Raw genomic sequence first — 16,452 nt, forward strand, 5'->3', positions numbered from 1 at the left:
CTGAACAAATCTCACTGAAATTGTCAACATCTACAAGTGAAAGTCCATAGAATTAAGCAACACAATAATTTAATTTTTAAATAAATAAATAAATAGTCCAGTAGCACCTTAGAAACCAACTAAGTTTGTTCTGGGTATAAGCTTTCGTATCTGAAGAAGTGTGCATGCACACGAAAATTGTTACTGAACAATTTTAAATTTTTATTTATTTATTTCGACTGCTTCAGACCAACCCAGCTACCTACCTTAATTTTTTTTTGCTATAAGCTTGACTAATCTTCTTTTAAAGCAATCCAAATTGGTGGCCATCAAACTTGACTACCTCACTCAGGAGCAAACTTTGGTCATCTTTCTGTAATATGTCACCCTGTATGAGGCCAAAATTTGGCGCCCTTGAAATGGATCTTATCAGTTATATGGATCTTCTCAATTTTACACCTCTTGGCTCAGCTCCCTATGTGCGGGTACTGCCCATGCCATCCTAAATCCGCTGCTGGCTCACTCCTAACCCCTAACTAGATAAGCAAGATAAACTAGATAAGCAAGATAAAAAGCACAAGTCCCATTCCCAATACAGTGGTACCTCGGGTTACAGACACTTCAGGCTACAGACGCTTCAGGTTACAGACTCCACTAACCCAGAAATAGTACCTCGGGTTAAGAACTTTGCTTCAAGATGAGAACAGAAATCGTGCTCTGGTGGCGCAGCAGCAGCAGGAGGCCCCATTAGCTAAAATGGTGCTTCCGGTTAAGAACAGTTTCAGGTTCAGAACGGACCTCAAGAACGAATTAAGTACTTAACCCGAGGTACCACTGTACTGTTCCTTAATGGATCCCACCGTCTACATTCAGCAAACTGTCTGTTTCTATTCTCTGCTTCTTGTTTCTCAACCTAATCCCTATGAGAACTTACTCTATGCTCTTACTCTATGACTGCTCAGCCTTACTGGAGAAGAGACTTTGCTGAAGTACCTTATCCAAAGCTTTCTTAAGGGTATGTTCACAGTACTGCTTCAGAAAGCAGTGCAGTTGCCCCCCACCCCACCCCGCATTTCACAGCTCCCCCCCCCATTAAGGCAGTGGCGTAGCGTGGGTTGTGCCCCCTAACCCATGGATTTGCGCCCCCTAACCCTAACCTAAACATTAAGAAGATTCCACCTAAACATTAGGAAGAACTTCCTGACAGTAAGAGCTGTTCGACAGTGGAATTTGCTGCCAAGGAGTGTGGTGGAGTCTCCTTCTTTGGAGGTCTTTAAGCAGAGGCTTGACAACCATATGTCTGGAGTGCTCTAATGGTGTTTCCTGCTTGGCAGGAGGTTGGACTCGATGGCCCTTGTGGTCTCTTCCAACTCTATGATTCTATGATTCTAACCCCCAGATGTTGCGCCCGGTGCGGCCGCCCCCCCTGCACCCCCCACGCTACGCCACTGCATTAAGGGTTCACATCATTAGGGTCAAAATCGTTTCTGTTTCTGTACACACAAGGGAGCATTGGCAGGCTTTGATGTTTTTACCCTATACAAAGGTATTTTCACCCCTTGGCTAGAGATGACTTAGGATGAAACAAGAAGCTGGTTTGAGAAACAACTCAGCGAATTTTATAACGAAGGGGGGAGAGAGAGAGAGAGAGAGAGAGAGAGAGAGAGAGAGAGAGAGAGAGAGAGAGAGAGAGAGAGAGAGATGCATTTTGGATAACGTGGTCGTGTGGACAGGGATTGAAAACCCAGCGCTGGAAATGCAGTGAGCACAGTGCAAACGGGAGTGTGAACCCAGCCAAAGAGGACACTCCCAGAGACCTCTGAAGGCTTACTACGGTTACGCGTTTAATGGGAGGGGCAGGGAATAAGGCACCAAAGCTGCGTCCTGCGGTCCTGGCCCTGTTGTTTGTTTGTTTGTTTTGTTCTTGGGGGCCTGAGAGGGCTCCAGTGCGACCCATTCCCCAAGAGCGATCCAACCACTCCCTGGAAGAAATCGCAGCCTCGCACCCGTCCACTGGGCGAGGCTGGAGGTTGTTCGTGTGGCATCCACGCGCTCTGGGCGCGCAACGCACACTGGAACCGTTGGCTCTTCTCGCCAACGGTGGAGACGAAGTGAAGCCCGGGAACCGACGTTGCCTGTCCCACCTTGGATGGCGGCCGTGCCTTTCTCCCTTTTCTGGAGCTTCTGGAGGGAGGGCCGGGGTCGGCGAAGGCGGCTGCCACCAGCACCTGCCTTGGCGAGATCCAAAGGAAGAGGGAGCGCGGCCTCTTTTGGAGAGGCAGGCAGAGCTACCCTCCCAGGCTGTGGGACGGCTTGAAGGCGCTGCTGCTGCTGCCGCCTTCGAGGAGGGCTTTGCGGTCTGACGGCGAGCCAGGCTGCGGTTGGACGGGTGGGGGCAGGCAGAGAGGAGCCTCGGGGGCGGAGATCGAGGGACTCAAAAGCGCGTGCAGAGGCAGCGTGCGCGCAAGGCTGAGCCCAAGTCTCCATCGCGGCGCCGGCTTCTCCTGAGCTGCCCCGACGTGCCATGGCTTCGCTCCTCACCGCCGGCTTGCTGGGGCTTCTGCTAGTGCTGCTGCTGGTGCTGCTGGCTTCTCGCTTCGGCAGAGCGCGGTGAGTGAGCGGTTGGGGTTCGCGGCGGCTTCCACCTGTTCTGGAGGAGGCGAGGTTTGGGCTGAGGACGCAGGAGAGCGGCTTCGCTGGAGCTCGCCAGATCTGGATGTGGGACATTTCTCCTGGGAGATTTATCTGCGAGGTCGCCTTAGCCCCATGGATGCCCACTAAACTGCTTAAAACGGGCACTGTTACATGTGCCCCTTAATACTCCTTCAACATTTTTAAGAAGACGGTATTTTAGGGTGACAGCGTGGCGGTCTACACTTTGGAACTCCCGGCTTATTGACACCAGGCAGGCGCCTTCATTGTACTCTTTGGCACCTGTTAGAAACATGTTTGTTTCTGCAAGCCTATCCAGGCATGTAGAATGTTGGCACGTGTCTTAGCCTGGTTTTTAGCTTATTTTTATCTTAATTATTTTGGAATGCTTTAAATAGCTTTTTTTTAAAAAAAAAACCTGCTTTCACTTATAATTTCATTGCTTTATTCTTTTTGTGAACTCCTTTGAGAGTTGCGTGTTTTCTGTTTCATTTTTTGTTTTTGTATATAATATATGTTTGCAGTATTGGGTTCCATAATGGAACAATGTGGCATAATAAAATAAAGGGACATAAGGAAATACATAAAATGGGATTGGACCTGAGGCAGGATTGAAGAGGCAAATCAAAAAGTTGGTCTATTATTGAAGGGGGAGCATTTAATGTTGGTCATTCGTTTTGTATCTTATTTTTAAAAATAATTTTAGTGTGGTTTAATGCTTTCATTGAACACCATTAGGATAGCTCAGCCAGTAGTGCATGAAACTCTTAATAATGCCATTATCTGTGGGTGCAGGATGTTACTCCTGTGTTTGCATGTGTTTTAACAGATATATCTATCGTCTGAAGATAATGCTTAATTAATCTGATGAAGCTGCTCTGGTCTATGACAGTTTATGCCATAAACCAATCTGTCAGTCTTTACCATGTGGCAAGAGTCATCATGTGAGGATCAATAAACGTGCATGAAAAAGTAACAAATAATCTTGCGGTACCTTAAAGACTATGATGAGGTGGGCTGTAGCCCACAAAAGCTTGTTCCATAATACTGTACAGTTGTTAGTCACTCAGATGCCACAGTACAGTGGTACCTCGAGTTAGAGACACTTCAGGTTACAGACTCCGCTAACCCAGAAATAGTACCTCAGGTTAAGAACTTTGCTTCAGGATGAGAACAGAAATTGTGCTCCGGCGGTGCGGCAGCAGCGGAAGGCCCCATTAGCTAAAGTGGTACCTCGGGTTAAGAACAGTTTCAGGTTAAGAACGGACCTCCAGAACGAATTAAGTTCTTAACCAGAGGTACCACTGTACTCTGTTGCTTTTGCTGCAACAGACAAACAGGGCTGCCCCTCCAGCATATGTGTGCTAGATTTATTTGCTGGCATAGAACCACCTAGAGAACTCAGTTTTATGGGTAGTATACAAATATAGATTTGTGGATTTACATCGTGGACATGCTGTCCAAATGTCATTTCCAAGTTTTCTAGATAATATGTACATTTGAGCCGCATTGTCTTCCTGGCCTGCATTTAGCATGTTAATGCATGCATGGAAATCGGATAGAGGCTCAAAGTTATGTAGGGTTGTAGTCAACTAAGCTTTATGTGGGATAGACCCATTGAAATTCATGGACCTAAGTTAGCCATGCTCATAAATTCCATAGGTCTATGCTGCGTAGGACTAGCACTGAATAAAAAAATGCCCTGGAGTCCACTGTTATATATAGAGGGCATCCCTATCCCATCCAGTTCCATTTCACACCTTGAAGCCAGGGATGTGTCCAACCACCAGCATACCAGACAGAAAGACCCTCTGCAAACCATTCAAAATATAGTTGATAAATCTGCTGCATGCAAAGCATTATCAGGAGGGACAGAAACAATCTCTCTACTGCATGTTGTATATGATGATGTCCTGTATTGTGGATTTATATTAAGAAAGAACATGTAAAATAAATATTTGTTTACTCGGATAAGTGGAGGTTCTCTAGGGTCTTAGGAAAAAGGTTTTCCCGAGCTGTTTCTTGATGTACATTTCAGCAAGCCTGCCAAGGATTAAGCCTGGAATGTGCTTTCCCACTGATGTGTGGTCCCCCCAGAGTATTCTTACCTATCCACAATTCTAAGAGCATTTTGTTCTGGAATTATGTGTCGAGGGAGCTTCTGGCATTTCCTTTCCTGTTGCTTCCAAGGAAGCTCAGGGCAGGCAGATGCCAGAGAAGATTTAGATAGGGACATCTGTTTTCTTATGTTCCTCTGTAAAGTGCTATTTACATAGGTGGTACTATACAAATAAATAAAAATCATTTATTAAAACAACTCAAAATCTTAGGGCTCCTTTAAGACTCTTCTTTAGTTTTCTTGCAACAGGTTAACAACGTTAAACCCCTGGAAGAGTTTGCTATTACTATTTTCCTCCTCCACCACCGCCTTCTTTAAGAAAATAGCTTTCAGGGTAATGGGTAGCCTAATGCACTTACAGTGCAATCTCTGCATGTATACTCAGAAATAATTCCCACTGAGTTCAATGAGACTTACTTCTGGGAAAGCATGTTTAACACAGAGCACACCCATTGAAATCAATGGCTCTAAGATAGTCATATTTATTTATTTCAGTGGTTCTACTCTAAGCAGGACTAGCATTGGCCACAACCCATAAACCATAATCCTATTCATGTCTACTCTGCGGCAAGTCCAGCCTAGTTCAGTGGAGTTTACTTCCAGGTTAGCAGTGTAAGGCAGGTGTGCCCAAACTTCTTTCAAAGAGGGCCAGATTTGGTGAAGTGAACTTGCGTGAGGCCCGAGTGAAGTTGGGTTTTTTTAGGATTGAAGTAGTTGAGCTTTTTGGGGGATTTTACCCCAGGACATATACTGAGGATGGATTAAATCGAACAGCAGGCCAGATTAGGCTTCCAAAACGGACATGCCTAGTGTAAGGAATGGGACGTGGGTGGCCCTGCGGGTTAAACCACAGAGCCTAGGACTTGCCGATCAGAAGGTCGGTGGCTTGAATCCCTGTGACGGGGTGAGCTCCCGTTGCTCGGTCCCTGCTCCTGCCAATTTAGCAGTTCGAAAGCACGCCAAAGTGCAAGTAGATAAATAGGTACCGCTCCGGCGGGAAGGTAAACAGCGTTTCCATGCGCTGCTCTGGTTCGCCAGAAGTGGCTTAGTCATGCTAGCCACATAACCCGGAAGCTGTACGCCGGCTCCCTTGGCCAATAAAGCGAGAGGAGCGCCACAACCCCAGAGTCGGTCACAACTGGACCTAATGGTCAGGGGTCCCTTTACCTTTACCTTTAGTGTAAGGGTGCAATTCTATATTCAGTAAGTCCTGTTAAAGTTAATGAGACTTAATTCAGAGCGGACGTGGATATTGTTACTTCCCACCCAATTTTCAAGCAGCTACCTGCACTTACTGAGCTCTTGATTTCCTTGGAATCAAGTCAAGTTCTTTATTACGGTCATAGACCAGCATAAGCAAAACATCTAAATAAGTAGCATAACAGTATGAATCTAAGTGAATAATTATTAAATAAATAAGAGCAAGAACCAAACATATACATAGAATACTTAATTAGGCATAGATAATGGGTGAGTAAAAATTTATAAGAAGAATTAAAAGATCGGTTAACACAGCAATATGGGGTGGGCTTCAGAAGTCCAAGTTTACCAAGTTTACCAAGTTTTGTTGCGGCAAAAGCCAGCGACACCAAACATCACAAGGTCAAACAAAAGGGAGATCCACAAGAACATCAAGAAGAAGAAGAAAAAAGATTACACAAGGGAACTTCGCTATGTGCCATTCAACAGCAGAAATCTACGCTTCCTGATTGCTAAAGCGCAAAATTTGGCCACCGCATATGATATTGAGCCCGAGGAATCCTCCAGAAGGTATTTTCTTAGAATTTTGGGGGAGGATTCCAAATAATGCCGTAGGGGTACGAATTTTGACAAAAGCGGCAAGATAAGTCGAGCTCGCTCTTCACTATAAAATCTGCAGGACAGAAGGATGTGTGTAACAGATTCCACCCTATCAGACATACAGGGGCAGAGACGTGCATGCATCGGTACCCGCGTGAATTTGCCGTACAGCACTGCTGAGGGCATTGTCTCAAAGCGGGCTCTGGAGAAAGCCCATCTATAAGCTTCGTTAGTGATGTTAGTTAGATAAGGGGCAGCTGCAAAGTTAGGCCAAGCTTTTAAACATCTATATGTCTCCGGGAGTAGGGCGTCTTCTTGTTGTAATTCGACATCGTAAAGTCTCTGAGTGATAATTGCCTTTGCCTTGTTCTGAGTTCCAAGAAAGAGATTTTCAGGGTTTAGGCCAATTTGTTTGATCTTGTTAGTTATTTGCATAAGCCAAGGAGGATAGGGAACTGCGGCCAGGAAGCAAGGTAACAGTCCCTTAGGATTGTAATGGATTTTCAGCCAGAGGGATATTGCTTGCTCCCAGACTTTTAATTCCACTCTGGGTAGTCCTGCCTCTTGCCTTAAGACTGCATTAGGTGTACACTTTGGGGTGGCAAATAGTGATCTTAAGAATTTTGATTGTACTGTTTCAAGGGTCTTAAGGTTGACAGAGGGGCTAATTTGAGTGCCATACAGGAGTTGGGCTAAAGATTTTGCCTGAAAAACTTTTAGGGCCATCGGTAGAAAGCCAGCTCCTTTCCTTCTGAATAATCTAAGGATGGCATTTGCACTTCTTCCTGCTGATATAGCTGATGTGGTCAGGTGTGTTGACAATTTGGCATTGTAAGAGAAAGTGATGCCTAAGTATTGGAAGGTCTTAGTCTGTTCAATGGCGTTTCCCTTTACGCTCCAATTATCTTTCCTGAAGGAGCGGTTAAAATGTACAATTTTGGTTTTGGCAAAGTTAATTGTTAACAGTTCAGTGTTACATTGGTCACTAAACTTTCCTAAGGCACGTTTCAGACCCACTTTGGTTTGAGAGAGAAGAACAGCGTCATCCGCATACATTAAAACTGGTACTTTTCTGCCGTTAGAGAACACGGGGGGGTGGGTTTCGATTTCACGGCAGCATGTGACCAGGGAGTTAACATAGATGTTAAATAAAAATGGGGCTAATAGGCATCCTTGTCTAACTCCTCTTTGGACTGGGATTTCTCTAGAGAGTCTGCCGTCCTGTGCAAGTCTTATCTGGAGGGTGTTGTTCTCATGAAGCTTAATCATCAGAAGTAATAACCTTCTGTTAATACCCATATTGGCCAATTTGGCCCAGAGCCTACCCCTGGATACAGAATCAAATGCTGCCTTTAGGTCCACAAAGGCTGCATACAGTGACTTTTTCCAATGTTTCACATACTTATAGACAAAATAATCTAACACTAAGCAGTGATCAATAGTGGAACGTCCAGATGTAAACCCTGCTTGTTCAATTTCTAGTAAATCATTATGATCTAACCATTCACATAATTTTAGGCATAGATGTTTTGTATAAAGTTTGCAGATCACATTCAGAAGACTAATTGGTCTATAATTAGATGGGTCAGAGGGGTTACCCTTTTTAAATATAGGCACAATTATAGCCAGTCCCCAATCTTTAGGGATTTCAGTTGTCTTATCTATATATGAAAATAGATTTGCAAGAACCGGGGCCCACCAGTTTATTTGCGCTTTCAGAAGTTCAGCAACAATGAAATCACTTCCTGGGGCTTTGCCAGATTTCATTTGTAGAATTAACGAAGTGATTTCAGTTTCAGATATTGGGGGCCATGATGTATCATTGTCTAAGGGGATGTTAAGCAGCGCAGAAGGTCGATGTTCCCTAAACAGCACTTTATAGTGCTCTTCCCATGAGTTTGCAGGGATTATTGTGCCCTCGTTAGGAGCTTTGGTTTGGCTGGAAATAATTTTCCAGAAGTTGGTATTGTCTTTTTCTATTGACGCTTTTATGAGGGCCTGCCAGGTGAGAGAGTCTGCGGTTCTTTTTTTGGTTTTTAGTAACTCTTTGTAGTTCTTTTTTTTAAGTTGTAACTCTAATTTAGTGATAGGGTTAGGATTTTCCTTGGAATGAATAGCTTTATTTTATACAACCTGAGCATAGGAAGAAGGGTTCCCAGCCTTAACGCTCTCATAGATCTTGCTTCCCCTTTGGGTTTTCAGTACAGCCCACAGTCCACCACTGAGCAGCAGCTCACTCACTCACAATTCTGGCTGTTGTTCTCCTATGTAGCAGTTAGGTGAGGAGTGTGGGGAGAAGGCCTACCCCAGGGGCCGGCAACCTTTTTCAGCCATGGGCCGGACCACCGTCCCTCAGACCATGTGGTGGGCCGGACTATATTTTGAAAAAATAATAATGAATGAATTCCTATGCCCCACAAATAACCCAGAGATGCATTTTAAATAAAAGGACACATTCTACTCATGTAAAAACACGCTGCTTCCCGGACCATCCACTGGCCGGTTTGAGAAGGCAATTGGGCCGCATCTGGCCCATGGGCCTTAGGTTGCCTACCCCTGGCCTACCCATTTGTTCTGTGGCACAGAGAAACTTCTTTGGTGGTGCTCAATCGAGGTACAGTCATATCTCATGTTACATTTGCTTCCTGTTATGTTTTTTCAGGTTGCGTCCTGCAGCGACCTGGAAGTACCAGAAAGGGTTACTTCTGGGTTTTGCCGCTCACGCATACGCAGACACACAAAGTGACATCACGCGCATGCGCAGAAGTGGTGAATCACAACCCTCGCGTGCGCAGATGCGCTGCTGCGGTTTGCGTACCTTTCATGTTGCGAACAGGCCTCTGGAACGGATCCCGTTCACAACCAGAGGTATCACTGTACTTAACTGGGCAGCAAAGGCTGATTTGGCAAGCTTCTTCTTATGCATTCTATCCTCACACGTACAGGACTTGTTGAGAAGTCTGAGCTTTTAAAAGTATACATAACCGACTTAATGGGTATTATAAGGAAGAATCAGCTGGCGGCAGAAGACTATAAGTTTTGAAAACACTGAAAGGAGAGGATCTGACCACACTCTTGCCATGTGAATTTCACTTCAAGACTGAGCCAAGCTGTTCCTGCCCCGTTCCGTGCTGTGTGTGTGAGATTATCTGCTCAAAAGACGTTTGTGTTGGCAGTCAGCTTCTGTCATTGTCCCAGTGATCTGCTTAAGGAAGCCCCTAAGGCAAGAAGGGGAAATGCGGCCAGCCATCTGCTAGCTCCACAAAACCAGCAAAAGAATTCACCAACGCAAACTGGGCAGCTCATCTCCCTTTTGCACAGGGCACCAGAGAAGCAGAAAGCAGAGGCTGATGGGAGCATTAAGACATTTCCAGTTTGCACATTGAAGATCAAGGAAGGAGATGGGACATTGAGAAAATCCTGTAAGAAAGAATGGGCCAAACAGCACAGGGGTTTAAGATACAATTTCACAACATTTATTTTCTTTTTGTTTTATTGGAACAAAAACAAATTGTTGGGGGTGGTTGTGCTTATGTGGGGGGTGAAAGGGTGTATCTGTGCTTTAGTACTGAGGGCGGGAGGGTTAACTCTTTCTCTCCTGCCATTTTCCAAATCTAAACCACACCAACTCCATAGCTGTTATTTGGTCTCACTGAGGGAAAACAGAGCAGAAATAAGAAAATAAATGGGGGGGGGGGAATGCCTCCCCCCTTTTTTAAAAAAGAGTAATAGTCATGGAATGTAAAATCCTGTAAGCACATACAAAGTGCCTCTATGCACCAGTCCAACTCTTCAGAACTGTTTGTTAAACTTGGAATAAATTGAAATGTCCCAAACTAGTAGGACAAATAAAGAAGGAAGCAAAGGGGGAGAAAGAGTTTTGCTTGCTAGATGCCCTGTAAAGCACTGTATTTTAGTATTTAGCCTTAGTGATCGTAGTATTATGATTTTAAATAAATTGTTGTTGATGATGGTGATTTCTTGTTGTGAGTAGTTGTACATTGGTTTGAATATATTGTACAATTCAGTGTTGTTAATAAAGAGATACCATAGGCACATTGGCACAAAAGCAAGCCATTAAAAGGGGTGGAGAACCTCCACATGTTGTTGGACTCAAACTCTCATTATCTGGACTCATTCCAGTCTGGATCTGACATAGAATTGGCCCTGGTCACCCTGACGGATGACTTTGAGGGAGAGGGAAGAGGATCTCTCAGCAGTTTTCTATATCATTGATGATGGTGTTCTTCTGGAGCATCATTAAAAATTCAATAAACATACCTAAACTTTATTATTTACTGTTGCTGTTATAGAAAACATTTTTTTTAAATGCACTACTGGGGATGGACCTTGAGGGGGGGGAAGTATTTAACCCATTTAGTTTTGTGGCATCTACCTTTTGGAATTCCTTCCTCTTGAATTTAGACAGGTACCATCTCTTTTTGTCTTTTTCGCCCCTGCTGAAGACCTTCCTCTTTAAACAAGCCTTTTAAGTTGAGATCTTTCCCTGTCTGCTTCTGCGTTAGGACTGTTTTTAATATATTAGAACTCTTTTAAATTTCTTTTTTAATAATAATAATAATAATAATAATAATAATAATAATAATAATAATAATGATGTGTTTGTTTTGCCACCCAGTCTCCATGGGGAGGAAGGTTGGGATATAAATTTAATTATTTGATTATTTAGTTAATTCATAATATGCTATTTCCATCTGCTAATAGCGTTCAGTATCTGGCCATCATATTTTCCCACTGACGGGACAGAATGTATTTCTTTGTAAATTGTCTTGTACAGTAGAAACTGGGGGTGGGTGAGGGAGACAGTTTATTTCAGGATTCCTGCGTCCTTTGCTTTATTTTGTCTGGTAGCCAAAACCAGCAAACGCAGTGATTATGTAAAGTTGTGGCATGCCAATGTACAGGCGTTAATTCAAGCCATCCTATTTAATCAAAATAGGGAACTGAGAAACGGGCAGCTTGGTTCCCAGCACATTTCTTGGGAACTAAGTCAGTGGGTTTATTGTCAGGAAAATACGCAGTCTAAAATGATATATGAGTTGAGGGTCTAAACTATGGCTAAAAGGTTTGGGGTTTTGTCCTTTTTTGAGGACCTGACAGGGGTTTAGAAAATTGTGAATGTTTGGAGAGAGCAGACAATCTTCATATTCTGTCAGTAATAAGTGCTACAGGGCATGCGGTAATAATAATAATAATAATAATAATAATAATAATAATAATAATAATAATACATTTATTTATTCCCCACCCATCTGGCTGGGTTTCCCAGCATTAAACATAAAAAACTTTCCTAAACAGGGCTGACTTCAGATGTCTTTTAAAAATAGGATAGTTGATTATTTCCTTGACATCTGATGGGAGGGTGTTCCACAGGGCAGGCACCACTACTGAGAAGGCCCTCTGCCTGGTTCCCTGTAACTTCACTTCCCACAGTGAGGGAACCGCCAGAAGGCCCTTGGAGCTGGACCTCAGTGTCCGGGCTGAACGATGGGGGTTTGAGGGGTTTGAGACTCCTCCGGGTAGTGATAATGCGGGATATCAAATCCAAACTCTTCTTCTTCTTCTTCCTTGTGGCCTCTGGCTGTGGTCTTTTCCCATTTCAAGGATATAAAACTCAGCAATAAAAATCTAAACAGAGACAGATATGTTTGTGGGCATTGCTTTGGCCACGAGGATCTTGAGGCTTTGAATGTATTCTTTGATTTATCATATCATACCCTTCAACATTTCTCCTATGAAAATTGGGACGTCCCATTCCATAACGATAATTTTACTATTTATACCACACACATCTTACTGGGTTGCTCAAGCCACTCTGGGCAGCTTCCAACATATATAAAAACACAATAAAACATTAACCATTAAAACAAATAATCCTTCCCTATACTGGATTGCCTTCATATGGCTTGGGGGTCGGATGACGCCATACCTTCCAACATTGTTCCAAAGAAAATAGGGACATCCTAAGGAAAAGTGGGACATTCCAGGATCAAATCAGAATTTGGGACGGCTTCTCTAAATCAGGGACGTCCCTGGAAAATAGGAACACTTGGAGAGTCTGTCATATTTTATCTCTCACCCTTCCTTCTAAAGAAGCCTGGAGTGGTGATTTGCATTCTTGGAAAGAGTAGCTCAACATGTCATGATCTGAACTAGCCATACTCTAAACAAGCTAGACCTCTCTGATTTAGGAAAACCAGCCGTGTCCAGTTCCTCATTTGGGATACGGAAATGCCTGATGAGCCCACTGTTTCGTTAGATCCACTTCTTCTTTTTGGACCTCTGAAAGAAACAGTTTGTGTTTACTTCCTACCCTCCAACATGTTGAGTCCCAAAACCAGGAGGCACATCTTCCCATCTATGCTCCTGCACAAGTTGCGTGACCTGTGTGAGATCATGAAGCCCAAATGAAGCACATTATCCTGGGTCATGCTCTCACTGTGCCCAAAAGAGTGCATTTTGGGGCACTGTGCAAGATTGCAGCCCTGAAAAAAGGGTGAAGTTTCAGCGCAAAGTATTGAGAGGTCACGGCACCCAAAATGGTGGTTGTGATCTTGTGGGGAGAAAAATGGAATGTCCTGGTTTTCCCAAGACAATTGCAGGGTATGTTAACTCTGAGTACGTCTGAGGATTCCAGGGTATGGTCTGAAACATTTTTGTTCCCAGATGCTTAGGAAGCTGAGGTAATTTTAATCTGTTTTAGCATTTTAACTTTTGTATGTTTTAATGCGGGTGGCGCTGTGGGTAAAACCTCAATGCCTAGGACTTGCTGATCGTATGGTCGGCAGTTCGAATCCCCGCGGCAGGGTGAGCTCCCGTCGTTCGGTCCCAGCTCCTGCCCACCTAGCAGTTCGAAAGCACCCCTAAGTGCAAGTAGATAAATAGGGACTGCTTTATAGCAGGAAGGTAAACGGTGTTTCTGTGTGCTGCGCTGGTGCTGGCTCACCAGAGCAGCTTCGTCACGCTGGCCATGTGACCCGGAAGTGTATTCGGACGGCACCAGCTCACAGCCTCTAGAGCGAGATGAGCACGCAACCCTAAAGTCGGACACGACTTGCCTGTACGGGCAAGGGTACCTTTACCTTATGTTTTAAAGTAGAGTTGTGAATTTTTCTTGTCGATTTATCTTCTTGTAAACCACTTTGAAGTTTTTTAAACAATCAAGCTGCCTATAAATTTAATGAAATGATTAAATAAAATGTTTGCTGCTTTGGATTCCATGGTAGGGTTATAAATAGGAATTAATTCAGGAGTTTGGAGAACAACTCATTCCAGAATGTTCTGCCCCACTTTTCTTTTCCTCCAGTGTTTTTCTGGAAAAATCTAGCATGCTTACCTGCCTGCACATAGCTTCTACTGACTTTTAAAAGAGCGTACAAAATGCAGGAAAGGCCTGAGGTGCTTTCAAATCAAACTGAAATAATAAACGCCTTTTTGTAATGCTGTATTTTTAACATTTTGGTTTTGAAACTGCAGGAAGGCTTTGGAGCCAAGATGTCACCCTGCCCGTCCATTTTTAGAATAGATTAACCCACAGTTTACGTAAGCTAAGCTATTGGTTAGCAGCAGAATCCTGTGTGGCCTGCTGGTTTTTGGCTAACAGAAAAGCAGATTTCCATTCCTCTTAAGCCTTTTATTAATTCAACTAATCACTGTGATTTAAGACATAGGTAAACAATTGAGATTGGGTTGCAGTATCAGCACGGGCCTCTTGCAGAGGAAAATGATCACTCCCCCATTTGAACACAGACAGCATGTGCATTACTTGATTTCTTTACACGTGATTACCGTATGTCTGAAAGCTGAGCACAAAAAGCATTGTGTGTGAGAGCAAATGCAACTTCAGCCTGGGGTGTTAATATCTGTGACACTGCCGATGACCTTCAATTAAAGTGGCCATTGAGGAATTACCAATAAAGAGAGCAAATGAAGACATGGCTTTTTGCCTTGGCTACTTTATGTGTATAGATGCAAATTTAGAATATATATATATATATATATATATATAATGGTTGAAATCTTTATTTTTTAGGACCCACCCTATTCTTGTGACTGTTAGCTTGTTTTATTTTATTTTATTTTAAACTATCAATTCTTTATGGATTAAAAAAATTGCATGTGTGTACAAACATTATGTACTATCTCTTAAGAGGTTAAAAAAAGAGAAAATTATATAAAATAGAAAATTTATAAAGAAAAAGAAGAAGAAATAAAGAAGTAACAGATAAGAAACAAAGAAATCAAATAAAAAACCAAAAAAGACAAAGTTATTTACATAGTAAAAGTACTCATCGGCACAATCCTTCCCATCCTTCTCATTATACTGTTTGATATAACATTCTTTTTTACACAGGTTTACATTGTTTAATATAATTTCTTTCTGCTTTGTATACATTCCTTTGATCTTTTTCTTTACAGATATCACACAATTTCTTCTAATATGGAGTTATTTGTACAATAAAGTTTTACATAATTCTTAAATATTATCCATGTTTTGTTTTTGTTTCAATATTCCTCTAACTGCTTCCATCAGTTTTGCTAATTGTAGATATTCTAACATGAGTATCTGCCAATCTGTAATCTCTGGGAGCGTTTCATTCTTCCAGTTCCTTGCTATAAGGGTTGTAGCTGCTGTTATACAATACATAAACAATGTTCTTATATCTTTGGGGGTTTTTTGAAGGTGATTTTAAATAGTTTCTTAAACTCGTTATAAATATCATTCCAGTATTTGCCAATGGCTACACAGGTCCACCACATATGATAGTATGACCACTCCTCTTTTTTGCATCTCCAACAGGTTGATGTTTTCCCTTTATACAGCAAGCTTTTTGGGAGTAAGATGCCTTCTATATACAATTTTCATGGCGTTTCCCCTGAGATTATAGCATGCTGCGAATTTAATGTCTGTTGTCCATAATCTCTCCCATTGCTCCATAAGTATATTATGCCCAAAGTCCTGCACCCATTTAACCATAACTGCTTTAACTTGTTCCTCTTTTGTTTCCCATTCCAGATGATGCTCATACACTCGTGAAATATTTTCCTTTTTGTTAAATATTAATTCTCTTTCAAATCTAGACGTTTCCTTTGCAGTTCCTTGTTTTGAATCTATAGTTAATCTTTGAAGTAGCTGGAAATATTGTAGCCAATCTGTTAGCAAGTTTTTAATTTCCTCATATTTCTTCAATGTTGGTTTATCCTTATCTACTTCCAAGACTGATCTGTATGTCGGCCATTCTCCTTTCATGTTTCTTTTTTAAACTGCCATGGCTTCTGTGGCTGAGGTCCACAGGGGTATCTTTGGCTCCAATATTCCTTTGTATTCAATCCATATTTTGTACTGTATAATGATTTCCTTATCACATGGCTCAAAAATCCCCTGTGGGCTTTCACTTTGTCATATACTAAATACCCGTGCCAGCCATACCTAGTATTGTGGCCTTCTAGATCTAACACGTCAGTTTCTTTTAACGTAATCCAGTCTTTTATCCATTGCATTCCTGCAGCCGCGTGATATAATTATTTTGACTAGAAATATAATCCATCAGTTTGTTCCCGCAGTGCTAAATGCTGATAGGCATATTCAAAGCCTCCATTTCCCCTTCTTTCTGGTCTTTTTCTTTAAATAAATCATAGAATCACTGAATTGTGGTGTTGGAAGAGACCACAAGGATCACCTACTCTAATACCCGCAATGCAGGAATCTTGAACCCACAAACCTGAGATTAAGATTATGCTGTACCGACTGAGCTATTCCAGCAGACTGGTTGGACTGGAAAACCCTTCAAAGAGAGAAATCTTTCAAATAAAGGACTCTCTTTTTATTCAGAATAATTGTCACACACAGGAGGAATACGGATACAGAATGCTTCACCTAC

General features: G+C 42.6%; 1 protein-coding gene across 1 annotated transcript in view; it reads left to right on the forward strand.

Moving 5' to 3' along the window:
- The first annotated feature begins 1,871 nt into the window (after positions 1 to 1,871).
- PTGIS (prostaglandin I2 synthase) overlaps positions 1,872 to 16,452 on the forward strand; it is a 44,210-nt gene continuing 29,629 nt past the window's right edge. The window contains exon 1 of the mRNA XM_081917025.1: positions 1,872 to 2,589. Coding sequence (XP_081773151.1) covers positions 2,504 to 2,589 — 86 coding nt within the window. The 5' untranslated portion in view covers positions 1,872 to 2,503. The remainder of the gene's footprint in view (positions 2,590 to 16,452) is intronic.

This window comes from Podarcis melisellensis (genome assembly GCF_964234715.1).
Source record: "Podarcis melisellensis genome assembly, chromosome: 6".
Lineage (NCBI taxonomy): Eukaryota > Metazoa > Chordata > Lepidosauria > Squamata > Lacertidae > Podarcis > Podarcis melisellensis.